At 47.8% G+C, this 17,548-nt stretch overlaps 1 protein-coding gene across 2 annotated transcripts in view; it reads left to right on the top strand.

Annotated features, from left to right (window-relative positions):
- PHTF1 (putative homeodomain transcription factor 1) overlaps positions 1–15,520 on the top strand; it is a 120,238-nt gene extending 104,718 nt beyond the window's left edge. For both annotated transcript variants that reach the window (XM_063450632.1, XM_063450638.1), the window contains 2 exons: positions 12,029–12,740; positions 15,437–15,520. In XM_063450632.1, coding sequence (XP_063306702.1) covers positions 12,029–12,049 — 21 coding nt within the window. In that variant the 3' untranslated portion in view covers positions 12,050–12,740; positions 15,437–15,520. The remainder of the gene's footprint in view (positions 1–12,028; positions 12,741–15,436) is intronic.
- The last annotated feature ends 2,028 nt before the right edge of the window (positions 15,521–17,548 follow it).

Raw genomic sequence — 17,548 nt, forward strand, 5'->3', positions numbered from 1 at the left:
CCGGAAAGCTTCTATTCACCAAGATCAACCTACGTGGGACATGTGAAGAGAGTCCTCCAACGGCTTCGAGACCATGGGCTGTATGCCAAGCTGGAGAAATGTGTCTTTGACACCATGAATGTGGAATTTGGGGGGTACATCATTACCCCAGGCTGCATACAAATGGATCCATGCAAAGTACCAACCATACTGGATTGGCCCAGTCCCAAGGATAAAAAAGGAGTACGACGGTTTATGGGCTTTGCTAACTTTTATCGACTGTTTATACGCGGATTCTCACAAATATGTGCTCTTGTTACTGTTCTTACCAAGAAACTATACAAGTTTGCTTGGACATTCCAGACACAAGAGGCCTTTAAGCATCTCTAGAAACGGTTTTTGCAAGTGTAATGGCCACCATGCTAGTGGAGGGGTTTCCGCCACCAGAGATGTCCAGAGCGCTGAAGTTTTCCCAACCATCAATCCAAGCAGTGAAGAGTAGGAATAGCTGTGAAGCTCTTTTCCCCGCTTGTCAACCATACGTGGGGGATGTGGTGGCAAAGCACCATGTAGCTTCTTCAATAGGTAACCGAGGAAAGGAATTAAGTGGAATAAGCAAAAAGAGATACAAAACAAAGGGGGAGGAGGTGGACTTGTGGCTTAGAACCAGGTAATGCTAAGGATGCTGGCCTTATTGGGAGACCTCGTCCAATCGTTTAAGTATGATTGCTCAGATAGGACTGCCAGGTTCTCCAGACCTACTCATACCTGTCAGTGGTTAGGAAATGGTTGTATAGTTGTTTTTTTTTTGTTTTTGTTTTTATATTTAGAGATGGGTAATTTAGCATGGCAAGAGTGTTTCTGCAGGATGAAATTCCATCACTTCATCCACCACTGTGGTCATAACAACATAGACTCTACTCCACTAGGGAACTAGGACTAGGCAATCCCAGAAGATATGCAATAGTGATCCGACTGCACCAGTCTGTGGCCCTCAAAAAGTATTTGTGTATTTTTGTGGATTGTCATACCAATTTGTTACCATTTTATAGTCTACAGTGGTTCTGCCCCATAGCATAGCTTCTAAAACAGCAGAGGTTGCCTATGTATTGCTGTCCTGGGTGTGATAGATTTATACAAGTGTCTGATATGATGGTAGCAGATTTTCTCGGATGGTGTAGGCTGCCTCTCCAGAAACATTTTGGCCAGAGGGAGCAAATCACCTCCTGAGCTTAAAGATTTGATAAAAAGGTCCTAACCTTTTCCCAGAAAATTGTAGAGGAGTAGGACTTCTCTGGCCGGGAAGGCTGGATATCTTGTAATTGGGTACAATGATCCAACGTTAGAAAAAATAAATCAAAGCAAAGTTGGTGGAAAGCATTGAGTGTTGCCCCTAAAAAGGTTTATGTTGCTATCATTTTCCCAGCTGATCTGTCGTCCATCCACACCGCAGTCAGGATCAACCCCTATGCTGACTTTTTCCAAGGTCAGCTAGACCTGTTGTGTGTTAAGGTGGTGCCACTCCACTATGCAAGCTAGATGTGTATAGGTTTTAAAATCTTTGTGGACCAGTAGTCCCAGATATTGGATTTGTCCCACCAAATGAGAATTGTGACGCTCAGCCCAGAGGTAGGGATGGAGGGATTTAGTGCTTCTTAATTGTCCAGATTAAGTTTGCTCAGTTTGCCACAAATGTAAAACTCTCGCAAAATGTTGGGTAAGAAAACTACAGGCTATTCTACAAAAAAAGTAGGTCATCTGCATATGCCAATAGCTTGTGTTTTTCTTCTACATTTAGGGTAGTCACTAAAAAGGTGTGTTTTGAGAAGGGCCAACAAAAATGATTGGTTAGCCATACGCAATGTGTTATTAAAGGGGGAATGGGTGGTGAATGGAGGGAGAAAAAAAAAGAAAAAGAAAAGTCATGGGGTCAAGTCAAGAGAGAAAGGGATGATACATACATAAAAAGAGACACCACCCTTTCAGCTCTGCCGGCCAAATCCAAAGAGTCCCCCGAGCCCTCCCAAGATGAGTCGTCCATCAAACCCTCCCAAGGGGCCAAGAAACCCAGGCATAACATTAAGGGTGGGAGACAGAAACAAGGCTCACCTCCCTGTCCCTGGCAAAGAGGTCACATATGTGGCAATCCCGGGGGCGTGGCCTGAGGTCCGAGCAGCATGGCAGACTAAACCCTGAGCTCCTCGCCACCGCACTCCTAACAGCCACTTACCGCACGCACACCGACCCTGATGGGGCGCACAAAGCGAGCGAAACACCCGCAGACCCCCCGGGCTGCACCCCAGGCATCCTCCTCAAGCCCGATGGACGGGTTTCTTCAAACCCCGCTGGGGTCTAGCCGCGACGCGCACGGCTCCAAAATGGCGCCGGTCTCCCCTGCCTCCTCCAGCTCAGACCAGTAGCAGCCCACGCTGGCAGACATAGGAGCAGAGATCAGGCTCCTGGCAAGTAATATGGTCACTAAAGCTGACCTGCAATCTCTCACCTCCACCCTCACAGCTTCTCTCACCTCAGCAGTGACTGCACTGAGGACTGACATGGAGGCACAGGACAGCCGGATACAGGCTCTGGAAGCACAGGCCCAGACCACGCAACGCTAAACTTCAGCTGCTGATACGGCCCTCACCAGACAGGGCAACATGCTACTGGTCCTGCGCCATCAGGTGGAGGACCTGGACAACAGGAGCCGCCGCTCCAACATCTGGGTAAGAGGGGTACCTGAGCAGGAGGGCCCAGAAAATGCAGAGGGTCCTGCTGACCGGGCTATTCCGGCAAATTCTAGGGGGAGATGCGCCAGCGGAGATACGCTTTGAACAAGCGCACAGGGCCCTGAGACCCAGACTCCGAGAGGGAGACCCCCGAGATCTAATTTGCTGCCTTCACTCCTTCCCACTAAAGGAACGCATAATGCGCACCGCCAGAACGCGGCCCACATGGCAATACCAGGGCACTGAGGTCTCTCTATACCAAGACCTCTCCCCTGCCACGTTAGAAGCGCGACGAGCCCTCAGACCCATAACAGCTGCCCTCAGGGAACGCAATATACCATAAATGGGGCTTCCCCTTCAGCATACAGGTGCGCCACCGCAATGAGTGGGTAGCCGCACGCTGGCCAGATGAAGTCCCACGTTTCCTGCAGCATTTGGATTTACCACCTATAGCTGTGCCAGACTGGATCCTGGAACCATTATACAGGGAACCCAGACCCCAGAGGCTGCCCCGGCGAACACGAAGAGATTCCAGGGAGAACTGCTCGGGCGTCATACTCCCCCACCCGACTAATCCAGAAGAATAGCTGGCTACGACCGGGAACAAGCCCACCTGTGACCTGATGGCCCAGTAGGTCTACGCAAGACGGCTGGCTGGCCGACCGGTTCGGGTGGGCACCTGGCCCACCACTTGAAAATGTTTTTATTCTTTTTCTTTTATTATTTCTCTCTTTTGTCTTTGGGTGGCGGACGGGAATAGGTTTACAGGTATTGCTGCCATGGACCGGGCGGGGGGCTCCCTCGTCTCACTGCATAGGTCGAAATACAGGCCTAACACCGCCACATGTCTCTCCTACGGTGACTTGGTCCCCACTTGCCCCCATGTTTTTTCCTTTTTCTTCCTCCTAGAACTGTCCGGGCTGTTTTGGGAGGGGAACCTGGGACAGCATTACTAGCTTGGAGGGGTTCTGCCACCCGAGGAGGTTGGCTGAAACCAGCATGGGACATGGGACGTCTGCCTTCTGCACTAACGCCCCCAACACCTGTACCCTCCAAGCTGTTGGATACTCCTGGACTGCCCGCACATGGATGGTTGACGGAATGCTGGACAATCTGCTACAGGTTTATGCGGGAATGGGGAGAACGGAGAACGGAGGGTGGAGGGGTATTGGGAAGCTTAGTGTGCGGGGTGATGAGGGAGGGGGAAGACATAAATGAATCACTATCCTATAATATACGATTTATAAAAAAAAAAACAAAAAAAAAAAAAACGGGGGAATAGGGGGGGGGGAGGGGAAGAGGAGCAACCCTGGGAACTGTGTAATACATACAGGCTATTATTTAACCAACTGTCTCAAATCCAGGCCTACATGCTAAAGGAGGAATGTACTGTGTATTATGCATTTGACCATGTACATGTATACCGGCATTTATATACCCGGCTGTCTCAAGTTTAGGCATCAATGAGATGGGTGACATGTCATGTATGTTATACCTTTTTCCCATGTGACATATCTGCACCTTCCCCACCTCGGGTAGGCAGATGACATTGGTCTAGCCCACCCCCTAGACCACTAACACCCCATGTCACACAGAAAACGCTGCATGAGCTACTGCTGGTGGCGGTGGCTTGACCCCCTCCTGACACCCCCACGCTACACTAGACCTTATGACGAGCATTGGGCGCGTCCAACTTGACCGGCCGACACCCCTGCTTATGGACCTTAGTCCCCCAGCCCGAGGTTATGTTGTGCTCCCGCCCCACACCCCAACGATACTTGACGACCTACACTGACTCATACTGCCCTCACAGAAGACTGTGATATAGGTAAGGTTAGCCCCCGCCAGGACCACACCGTACTTCCTAAAAAGATGACGTAAGACCCCCCTTCATAGAGGTCTACTTAGGCCGATGATACAACTTGCTGTATACACTAATCCACGCAAGTGACATATGACTAATGACGAGGTGGCGGAGCACCCGTAGGCTGCCCACGCCCCTAATCTAACTCTTCACACAGGAGAGGAACCACCCAGGGTGGTGATGCTTGCCGGACACACCCACTAACCCCGAACGTACTCGTGTAAACAAACCCTTCCCATGGGGAATCGGTAGTTGGACGCTGCTGGACTTGTTCTAGCAGGCCCGACTGTTGCTTGCCGCCGTGGTCACACGAAAACACCCTCCTAGGAGGGTTCCTTTGCACCTACATATAGGTGTAATTGCCGTCTCTCATCTGAGGTGAGCACTCTAACTCTCATTTACTAACTTCAATTCTAACTGAGGTAACTTTGCTTGGAAGGGGAAGGGGAGTTAAGGGGTGACTGATGCCCCCTTCATTCTCTCAAGCTCTGTCTTAAAACCCCCACCCCCCCTCCCTCCTCTTCTCCCCCCCTCATTATTTTACTTTTATTTTTATTTATTTTTTTATTTTTTTTCTTCATCCCCCCCTCTCGCTCCTTGCTCTCTCTCCGCTCTCCCCCCGCCCGTGTGGGTCACGATGCCGCGGGGAGTGGCCATGGCCCCTCGCCCCCTCACGACCTACGAGTCCGACCCATACCGAATCTTATCTTTGAACTGCCACGGTCTCAACATCCCGGAACGTAGGATGCAATTCCTACGGGACCTCTACGTCAGGCGTATATCTATAGCCTTCTTACAAGAGACGCACTTCAAGGAGGGTGCAGCCCCAATGCTGAAAAGTAAGCACTATCCCAACGCCGCCTGTAGTAATCACCCCACGGCCCGCAAGGCGGGGGTAGCCATCCTCATGGAGGCGAAGCTACAATTCCGCGAAGCGGACCATCTATCGGATGCAAATGGCAGTTACCTCTTCCTTAAGGGAGATATTCAAGATAGACGATACACTTTCGCTACAATCTACGTCCCGAACAATAACCAAGCCCAATACATACGTAAAACCCTCCTCAAGCTCTCCTCCTTCACGGAAGGCACCTTGATCCTAGGCAGCGACTTCAATGTACCACTACACTCTCTTACCGACTCATCTACGGGACACAGCTGCATAACTCAAGATGCTCTCCGAAATATACTGAAATCTTTACAGAATCTTCGACTGGTGGATTGCTGGCGCGCAATGCATCCCAATGACAGAGAATACACCCACTACCCACAAATGCTACTCGAGAATAGACTATATATTCATGCAACAAGAACAGTTGACGACAATTCAAATGGCGGAGATAGGAGCTGCACACTGGTCCGACCATGGACCAGTCACTCTGAAGATAGATTCCCCAAGGACGCGTCCAACCTCATGGGCATGGAGGCTCCAAGATTCGCTACTGCTAGACCTAACAGTCAGGGAACAGGTGTCTGAGGAACTCAATACATAGTTTACGCTCAACACAATGGGAGACCAACTCGCGACCACGATCTCGGAGGCGCATAAAAGCGTTATTCGGGGTACACTGATGCACCTAGCTTCCAAAAAGAGAAAGGAATCACAACGACAAATAACCGACCTTATGGACCGCATATCTACACTCGAGGCACAGCATAAGAGATCACACCTCGAGTCGACATACGCGGAACTATTGGAAGCCCGGAGACAGCTTCAAACACACATGACGACCCGTCACTATCGTTCATTGCAACGCTCGAAGGCCTTCTTTTATCAACATGCTAACAAAGGCGGGAGGCTACTGGCCAGGATGCTTAAAGGTCCACAGGGACTAGCCCAGGTCAACAGACTACGACTAGCTGATGGCACAACTACACAATTCCTGGATAAGATCGCCTCGGAATTTCGGACGGTCTACTCCTCACTGTATAATATCCCGCAACCGAACAGCCAAATGAGATAGCGGATAGGAATGAAAAAATGCGGAACTATCTCGAAACCTATGTGGGGACGAGATTGCAACTAGGGGAATCGGAGTACTTGGAGGTACCGATTACAGAGGCGGAGGTGGCAGGAGCGATCAAAACAGCTAAAAAAGGTCGAGCGCCAGGCCCAGCCGGCTTCACCCTACAGGGAGTGCAGAATTATTAGGCAAGTTGTATTTTTGAGGATTAATTTTATTATTGAACAACAACCATGTTCTCAATGAACCCAAAAAACTCATTAATATCAAAGCTGAATATTTTTGGAAGTAGTTTTTAGTTTGTTTTTAGTTATAGCTATTTTAGGGGGATATCTGTGTGTGCAGGTGACTATTACTGTGCATAATTATTAGGCAACTTAACAAAAAACAAATATATACCCATTTCAATTATTTATTTTTACCAGTGAAACCAATATAACATCTCAACATTCACAAATATACATTTCTGACATTCAAAAACATAACAAAAACAAATCAGTGACCAATATAGCCACCTTTCTTTGCAAGGACACTCAAAAGCCTGCCATCCATGGATTCTGTCAGTGTTTTGATCTGTTCACCATCAACATTGCGTGCAGCAGCAACCACAGCCTCCCAGACACTGTTCAGAGAGGTGTACTGTTTTCCCTCCTTGTAAATCTCACATTTGATGATGGACCACAGGTTCTCAATGGGGTTCAGATCAGGTGAACAAGAAGGCCATGTCATTAGATTTTCTTCTTTTATACCCTTTCTTGCCAGCCACGTTGTGGAGTACTTGGACGCGTGTGATGGAGCATTGTCCTGCATGAAAATCATGTTTTTCTTGAAGGATGCAACTTCTTCCTGTACCACTGCTTGAAGAAGGTGTCTTCCAGAAACTGGCAGTAGGACTGGGAGTTGAGCTTGACTCCATCCTCAACCCGAAAAGGCCCCACAAGCTCATCTTTGATGATACCAGCCCAAACCAGTACTCTCCACCTCCACCTTGCTGGCGTCTGAGTCGGACTGGAGCTCTCTGCCCTTTACCAATCCAGCCACGGGCCCATCCATCTGCCCCATCAAGACTCACTCTCATTTCATCAGTCCATAAAACCTTAGAAAAATCAGTCTTGAGATATTTCTTGGCCCAGTCTTGACGTTTAAGCTTGTGTGTCTTGTTCAGTGGTGGTCGTCTTTCAGCCTTTCTTACCTTGGCCATGTCTCTGAGTATTGCACACCTTGTGCTTTTGGGCACTCCAGTGATGTTGCAGCTCTGAAATATGGCCAAACTGGTGGCAAGTGGCATCTTGGCAGCTGCACGCTTGACTTTTCTCAGTTCATGGGCAGTTATTTTGCGCCTTGGTTTCTCCACACGCTTCTTGCGACCCTGTTGACTATTTTGAATGAAACGCTTGATTGTTCGATGATCACGCTTCAGAAGCTTTGCAATTTTAAGAGTGCTGCATCCCTCTGCAAGATATCTCACTATTTTTGACTTTCCAGAGCCTGTCAAGTCCTTCTTTTGACCCATTTTGCCAAAGGAAAGGAAGTTGCCTAATAATTATGCACACCTGATATAGGGTGTTGATGTCATTAGACCACACCCCTTCTCATTACAGAGATGCACATCACCTAATATGCTTAATTGGTAGTAGGCTTTCGAGCCTATACAGCTTGGCGTAAGACAACATGCATAAAGAGGATGCTGTGGTCAAAATACTAATTTGCCTAATAATTCTGCACTCCCTGTAGAATATTATAAGAAATTCCAACACATCTTAATCCCAAAACTTACTAATGCATTCAACGCTCTCATCGAAGACGCTCAGTTCCACCAGGAATCACTGGCGGCTACCATCACGGTTCTCCCGAAGCCAGGGAAAGACCCCGAACTCTGCAGCAGCTATAGACCAATCTCCCTACTCAATGTAGATGTAAAACTATTGACCAAGATACTGTCCACCAGGATCGGAGGCCTACTGCTGAAACTGGTCCACCCAGACCAGACGGGATTCATACCCGGACGTGATGCCAGAGATAGCACTCTCAGGGTCCAATCCATCCAACACCTGGCGAGACGGTCGAAAGACAACCTCCTATTGCTCTCCACGGATGCTGAGAAAGCGTTCGACCGGGTAAACTGGTTGTTCCTTACGGCTACGCTGCGGGAGATGGGCTTTGGGGAGAACATAATGAAGTGGATAGGAGCGCTATATCACTGCCCAAGTGCCAAAGTAAGCGTGAACGGTGCACTCACCGAACCCTTTCAGATCCGGAACGGAACACGGCAGGGATGTCCGCTCTCTCCTTTGCTCTTCGCCCTCACCCTTGAACCGTTCCTGGAAGTAGTGCGCAGATCAGATGAGATCCTAGGATTCCCCAACAAGGACGTTACCCACAAAGTAGCGGCGTATGCGGACAATCTCTTATTTATTAACAACAAACCTGAGATCCCCCTTCCTCACTTGATGTCGGCATTTGAGACCTATGGGGAGATAACGGGATTTGAACTGAATATACCTAAATGTTAGGTACTTAACATTTCGACCTCACCGACACAGGTAGACGTACTGAAGCACCAATTCCCGTTCAGATGGTGCCCGAACCACATGCAATACCTGGGCATCGCCTTTAACAGGGATCTGGGAGACATGTACCGGACAAACTTCCTACCCTTGCTACAAAAAATACAACGGGATTTACAGACGTGGTCGTACTCATATATTTCGTGGTTCGGCCGTAAAAACGTGGGACAGCATCAGAAGAATTCCACAGCTGTCTCCAACACCGAGCCCGTTGATACAGCTGTCATATAACCCTCAAATAGGAGGTGGGCTACCGCCGACATCTTGGAGTATCCTAGGTGGGGGAGAATCCCTCTCCATCCATAAGATGCTGAATAACACAGGCATAATACCACTACGGGAGCTGATAGACAACGACCAACCGTCCGCAATGCAAATCTTCTGCTACACACAAATTACACACTTCTACCAAACCCTACCGCACAGAGAAGCCCTACATAGAGACCTGACGTGGTTTGAGACACTCTGTGACCAAAGGACCAACCTAGCCAAGTGCACATCCCTCATTTACCAGCACCTCCTTATAGGTCACATGGAGAACGCGGACACCTTTCGCCAACACTGGGAACGCATCCTGGGTACATCATTCACCGCGACTCAATGGAAAAAGATCCTGTTCCTACACCACAAATGCTCCTCTAGCTCCAACTATCAGGAAACCAATAATAAGCTTCTATCGTTCTGGTACAGAACGCCCGACAGCCTGCACAGGATCTTCCCGGCGGTACCCGACACATGCTGGAGATGCGGGGAAGGGCGCGGAACGATCCTACATATCTGGGGGGAATGCCATTTTGGGACGAGGTCAAACGACAAACTGAGGAAATACTGAGGTCGGACGGCAGGTTCGATAGAGAGGCAGCTCTCCTACACTCTACAACAGACACCATCGTGGTGTATAGAAGATCTATACTCCGACACCTGTTGAACGCCGCCAAGGCTCTGATCCCACTGCACTGGAAGCAAGATGTAACCCCGACGCTTGGACTATGGATGGAATGGGTGGAGGAGATATACGGGGCGGAATCGATCCACGCTTCATTGATAGGTATGGAGGAGAAGCATGTTGAGAGGTGGCGGCCGTGGCTAGCTTATGTGGCGGGGCAGGGTGTGGGGGACGGGCGGGGGCGGGGGCGTGGCCCGTGAGGGGTGCCCCTCTACACCCCCCCCACATCCACCCGTGCCCCAGGGCGGGTGAAGCCTCACTGCACGGAACACCTCGGATCCGAATCTACCACGGGCACGGCGAGGGTGCTCCTAGAGCTCCCCCTCCTCCCCCCCCTTTTTTTTCTCTCTCTCTCTACCCTATCTCCTTCTGTTTTTGTATTCTCCTTTCTACACCACTTGCTCTCTTTCCCTGATCCCACGCAAGAGTCTGACCTCATTGCCCGTGCACACAAGTCTCAACAACAGTCAAACAGGAGGGCATGGCAGGCTTGGGCCTCAGGTGCTATACGGATGCTCCGCTAATTCGTTAATGCCCACTACTATAGACTAAACCAACAGATTTTACCGCCCGCACGACAAAACAGGACCTGCGCGAGACCCAATGGAAACCCACTATTTATCAGTAATATATGGGACGACGAGTCCTCTCTACGACTTAAACCTTCAGGTTAGCTATACCACAGACGTTATAATGGCCCCTATCCACCTAGAAGATACTCCTAGGCTATGTGCAACCATTATGATGACAGGTGAATCTTGACCACAGAGATGACACACTCACCCCTTAATATACGACCATAAGATGCAGATGTTTGCATATTTACTACATGTAACATAACGAAGTTAACGACACTGCTACTGTACTACCTTCTAATTGTTAATATTGTTTAGGTTTTCATTTCTTTATAATCATATGGCTGCTCCAGATGTTGCGAGACCTGTGTGTCTCCCATTTTACTATCCTACCGCACTGTTATACATTTTCGGTGACACAAATAAAAGCCGTTTGAACCAGACATATGTGGCAGTCCCCAGGTGGGCTGTCTGGTGCCCCATGTGGTGTAGTACCCAAGAAAGCTTCACTTGCAATAGTAGGCCTCCGTCTTCTCCTCTCCCAGCCCCAGAAGCCACTCCCCCCAATTAATAAAAAAAGATCAATAAGCCCCACAGTAATCACAATTAGAGCTATGGGTCACAGACGAAGCCTCAGCGCCGGGAGAACCGGGGGTCCATTGTCTCTGGGGTCTAATCCTCTGCTTGCAAGGCAGGAGTGAGACAGGATGCATCAGCCAATTTTGGACATCCATCTGAGGTAAATCAAGGGTCTGCAGTAAGGAAGGCACATCTTCCAGGGTCTTGATGGCCATCCAGGAGTCTCCATCTAGTGTGTAGGCTGAAGGGATGACTCCTCTGGTAATGTTCCTCTCGCAAATCATGGCAATTACTGGGAGTAAAGGCCATCATCCACGGGGTAAGGCCTCGGTGGCCGTGGGTAAAGCACGGGTGGCTGAGATTTGCTGCTAATGTCGGGTCAGATATGCGGGAGCTCAGAGTTTATGCTGCCTTCTTGCGAGTGAGCCAGGTCATGCCCTGCAAGAACTGCACTGATAAATTGTCACGCCGTTCTTAAATTGTTTGAATACTTATGCTGGGAAGGTTTAGAGTGCACTTTTGGCATCGTAACCACTGCAGTGATAGTGGTGCTTACATTATTTCTTTAAAACAGAGCCCATGCTCTACCAAAAGGTTTTTATGGCTGTCACCATTATTTTGGTCAAATTTGGTGGCTTATGTGGACTAACATGGCTAACAGCTATTTTAAAAAAAAATGGATAAACATTGATATAGTATAATTGTACGATATTTTTTTATAATATACTTCTAATTCAGATCATCAGCTTCTAAATTGTGCTGTAAAGTGATCACTTCTCTGTGAAAAAACGTACTATATTTTGTTTACTTTTCTCTTTTTGTTCTTAGTTGTGGAAAATTAAATCATGACCATAATATGAAAGAAGAAGGAAATTTGGCAGAAATAATGAATTCCAATACGTATGTTCTCTCCATGGAACTCTATTTACAAGATCACCAAGGAAGGGATCACTGTAGCTGGATACAAAATCAGAGCAGGGTTAACCATAAGACGACCCTAGGCGGTTGCCTAAGACCCGGGGCTTAGACAGAGGCCACGGAACAATAGGTTTGCTTGGCCCAATTAACTACCTTTTATGAAGAATGCAAGATGGTGCAAACTGAAAACTTGCCTAGGGCAATTTGTGATCTTAATCCTTCTCTGAAGTGAATGCCATAAGTTTAATGTAAAAAAAAGTCTTTCCTCGATGAAATGTGACAGAGTTTTTATAGCAGATGTTTTTTCATATTTTATATAAAGTTAAAATTATGTATGGTATTTATTTAAAGTCTTAAAAAGTTCTATTTTAATACAATACACTAAAAAGAAATATTGGTTACCATAAAAGAGAATGTTTTAGCTCAAGCTATTTTTAGTTTTAGACTAACAAAATGTAATTAATTGTCTAATTCAGAGAATCAGTAAAATATTGCAAAAGTATTTTTTATCATATAAATGGTTTTTATGATATTTTATTAATGCCTAGATTTTATTTTAATGCTGTATTTCCATTTTATGGCACACCAGTGTTTTGAATATTCATACGTGTATACTAGTGATGTCGCAAACCTAAAATTTCCGACTTCAATGGGCAGGCGAATTTTAAAACCCACAGGGACTCTTTCTGGCCACAATAGTGATGGGAAAGTTGTTTCAGGGGGACTAACACCTGGACTGTGGCATGCCGGAAAATTACATAGTTGATGCAGAGTCTGGTTTTAATCCATAAAGGGCATAAATCACCTAACATTCCTAAATTGTTTGGAATAACGTGCTTTAAAACATCAGGTATGATGTTGTATCGATCAGGTAGTGTAAGGGTTACGCCCGCTTTACAGTGACAGACCAAACTCCCCGTTTAACGCACCGCAAACAACTGCAAACAGTCCATAAACATATACATAGGCAAGAAAAGGAAAATAAAAGGACAGAGCGTAAACCGGACCTTAGAATGGCCGGACTAATACACTAGAGACAGAGAATGGTCAAAGGGAAAGCCGAGGTCAAGGAAGCCAGAAAATACACAATACCGTTTACACAAGCCAAGTCAGGGAAACCAGAATTCAGAATAACCAGGGAAAAGCCAAGATCAGGATACCAGGAAATCAGATTCACAATGATAAAGCACTCTCAGGAAACCAGGAACAGGGCAAGGTACTGGGGTGAGCTAGGGATTTAAATATCACGCGGCGGGCCGGCAGCCGCGACACCCTGTTACGTCCCCCTCATCAGGCCTTTTTTAGTCAAATGTATCGCCCACTGTCAGTCCCTTTGGGATTCATCCCTCATTCATCTTAATAAAGGGGAGGTAATCTACGGAAGAAATTGTGACAACGGAAGAAATTTGTTGGCGGCATTGAATTTGGGCAAGTTGACACATGTGCCGACACCTGACTGTGGGCAGATGAGCAGGAACTGCTCAAGGCGAGAGACGGAGTGGCGGATGGTTGAGAGGGGGCAAGGAGGACAGCAGTGGTTGACGTGGCTGAAGATGCTGGACCAGGAGGAGGATGGCGGCTTTGAGTTTGTGTGCTGCTTGTACTCATGTGTTGATCCCATAGGCGTTTGTGATGTGCGATCATGTGCCTTGGCAAAGCAGTTGTACCTAGGTGGGTGTTGGACTTCCCACAATTCAGTTTCTTTTGGCACAGGTTGCAAATGGCATCACTGTTGTCAGAGGCAGACACACAAAAAAATGCCACACTGCTGAGCTCTGCAATGACGGCATTCTGGTGGTGGCAACAGCATGCGTTGATTGGTGTGCTGTCTGGCTGACCCCGGGTGCCGATGCATGCTATCTGACTGTGCCACTAGCTCCTTGCGACGACCTCCCCCTGCTTCCAACTTGTCTCCTCCTCCTCATCTGAACTTTCCCCCTGTTCTTCTTCTGTTCTAGCGGGCACCCACGTCCACGGACGCATCGTCATCATCAACCGCTTCACTTGTATCTGACAACTCAGCAAAGGAAGCAGCAGCGGGTACAACATCATCATCATCACACCGTACGTCCATGTGTGTAATTCTGCCTGACTGAGACATATCCCTGTTATCTACATCCTCTGGCAATAATGCTTGCGCATCACTCATTTCTACCAACTGATGTGTAAATAACTCCTCTGACATACCAAGTGAAGCGGCTGTGGTGCTAGTGTTGGTGGTGGCGGCAGGCGGGTGAGTGGTATCTTGAGAGGTGCCCGAAGCTAAGCTGGAGGAGGATGGTGCGTCAAGGTTCCGAGCGGAAGCTGTAGAAGATTGGGTGTCCTGTGTTAGCCAGTCAACTATGTCCTCAGAACTTTTGCAGTTCAGGGTACGTGGCCTCTGAACACTGGGCATTATTCTAGGGCCAAAGGGAATCACAGCACCATGACCACGACGGCCCCTGCAGGGTGGCCTGCCTTTGCCTGTCATTTTTTTTTTCGATTAGTGGTACTATGCGTGCAAGCTACTGTGACAACAGATATGAGTGGCACTGTGCACTGGCAGAAGTTGGCAGAGTAGACACTGTAGGCCTGACACACCACTTGCAGACAACTAACTGCTATTCAATCTATTACAGTCAAAATTGTACTTTTTTTTTAAATGTACACTACTGTTACACCAGATATGAGTTGCACTGGTGTGACACTGTGCCCTGGCAGGCCCTGAAACGCACACGTGTGAAGGAAACTGACTGCTATTATATTACAGTCAAAAAAGTTTTGTTTTTTTTAAATGCAAGCTATTGTGACACCAGATATGAGTGGTGGCACTGGGCAAGTGGGCACAGTATACGCTGTGAGCCTGACACACAGGCTGGCAGGCAGGCAACTGCAATTACATTACACAGAAAAAAAAAGCAGACTGATGTTCTAGCCCTAAAAATGGCTTTTTGGGGTGCTGTCCTTACAGCAGAGATCAGATGAGTCCTTCAGGATTGTAGTGGACACTGAATACTACCTAGCTATCAATTTCCCTATCAAATCAGCAGCAGCTACACTGTCCCTCCTCTCACTAAGAATGCAGCTTCACAATGAATGTGAAATGGATGCTGTCCAGGAGGTGGGAGGGTCTGGGAGGGAGGGTCTGCTGCTGATTGGCTGGAATGTGTCTGCTGACTGTGAGGTACAGGGTCAAAGTTTCCTCAATGATGACGAAAAAAAGGGGGCGGACCGAACATCGCATATGTTCGCCGTCCGTGGCGAACGCGAACAAGCGATGTTCGCCAGGAACTATTCGCCAGCGAACTGTTCGGGACATCACTAGTGTATACAATAAAGTCTGTGATTCCTTTCACATACGGTAAATATCTAAAACCCTTGCAACATCTTCAAACTGTAAAATAAAACTATTCTATTAATGCAGTTTGTGTTTTTGTGTTTTGGCTGGCTTTTGAGAAATAATGACCTCTCGATCCACGAAGCAGACTTTTATGATATTACTGCTTGTTAAATCAATGTCTCAATTTTTATTCACATGGATTAAAGATATTCTCAATCCTGATTTTTAAGTGGGTGCTAAGGCAGGTTTGAACATTGATATAGGGTTCATTAACATGGTCAATATATTTAGGAACTTACCGTGTTTCTCCGAAAATAAGACCGGGTCTTATATTAATTTTAATCACCAAAAACACACCATGGCTTATTTTCAGGGTAGGGCTTAGAGCCAGTCTGTCAGCCGGTATCCGCGCTGTGTAACCCCCCCAGAGATCCTCACCTCCCCCTCCCTGTAATCAGTGGTGTATTTTGGATTTGTGCTGCCCTAGGCACGACTAAATTCGTGCACCCCCAAAATCTAAATTTGACCCCCCAATTCGTGTCAAGGCCACTTTTTCGACTGACAGACACATGCCCTCATTCCCCCCGCCACTGATGTGTTCCCACAGATGAGTGTAGCGGTATTTGGTTGTTAGTAGGGCTCTTTTGGCCCTATATCTTAATTTTTACAGAGTGGGGACTGAAGCTGAGGAAGATGGCTGCTGTTCAGCTCGGCGGCCCGGCCCCGCCCCCCCATTATTCACTTTTATTTTCAAAGTACATTCTATTCAACTAAACCACTTTAATCCTGAATCTCTGAGCATGATATGTGCATTTATTACATGTATGTGTGCAGTGGTGTATTTTGGATTTGTGCTGCCCTAGGCACGACTAAATTCGTGCACCCCCAAAATCTAAATTTGACCCCCCAATTCGTGTCAAGGCCACTTTTTCGACTGACAGACACATGCCCTCATTAATACATGCACTGATATACACTCAGTGACAGATACACATTCATTGGCACACACATAGTCATAAGCACATACTGTTTAACCAACACACACTTTCACTGACAGACACACACTGACACACCCACTCACTGACATGCATACACTCTCAGATACACATAAAATAACATACACATACTGACAAACACTCACAGGCACACCCATTCTCACTGAAAGACACACACACTTTCACTCACTCACAGACACACACTGACTGCTACACTCACTCACAGTAAGGTGGACAGCCCCAGAACACAAGGCAAGCAAGGCATTTGTCTGGTAGCTTGGGTGGCATTTTTTGGCGCCCCCCTTGAAAGTGCCGCCCTAGGCAAATGCCTTGTTTGCCTTGTGGTAAATACATCCCTGCCTGTAATATTCTCCCCTCCCTCCCCCCTCCCTCCCTGTAATATTCTCCCCCCTCCCTCCCTCCCTCCCTGTAATACTCCCCCCTCCCTCCCTGTAATACTCCCCCCACCCTCCCCCTCCCTCCCTGTAATACTCCCCCCTCCCTCCCTGTAATACTCCCCCCACCCTCCCCCTCCCTCCCTGTAATACTCCCCTGGCACTGGCTGTCCATTCAGAGTTAAACCATTTCAGTGCAGGTTAACACTAAATAAGAGTCTCTGAACACTCATAGTCCAGCTCAGTAGCGGAACAACCGCGGTTGCAGGGATCACAAGTTAAGAAGTTCATCGGGTGGCCCTAACTGCATTGGCCACCCGATGGAAGTGAATTTACAGGGGGCCCGGTCAGCGTTGCGGTGCTTTAACAGCGCAACCGGGCCCCCTGAGATGACATCACAGCAGGGAGGAAGTGACTGCTCTGGTCACTCCTCCCAGCAACCACCAGGAGCCGCGCGGAAGGAAGAGGAACTCTGACTCCCATCAGGCTGAGCCACCACTGGACCCCAGGAAAAGTCACCCTCCTGCACCTACAAGGTAGGAAACAGGAGGGTGACTAAAACATTTTGTATATGTGTGTCTGTATGAATGTTTCTCTGTATGTATGTGTGTGTTTGTATGTGTGAATGTGTTTGTCTCTGTATATGTTTGTGTGTCTGCATGTGTATCTGTTTGTCTGCATGTGGAAGGGGGGGGAATGTATGAGTCCACATGGCTCCCAG

Source organism: Pelobates fuscus, chromosome 1 (genome assembly GCF_036172605.1).
Source record: "Pelobates fuscus isolate aPelFus1 chromosome 1, aPelFus1.pri, whole genome shotgun sequence".
In the NCBI taxonomy this organism is placed as follows: domain Eukaryota; kingdom Metazoa; phylum Chordata; class Amphibia; order Anura; family Pelobatidae; genus Pelobates; species Pelobates fuscus.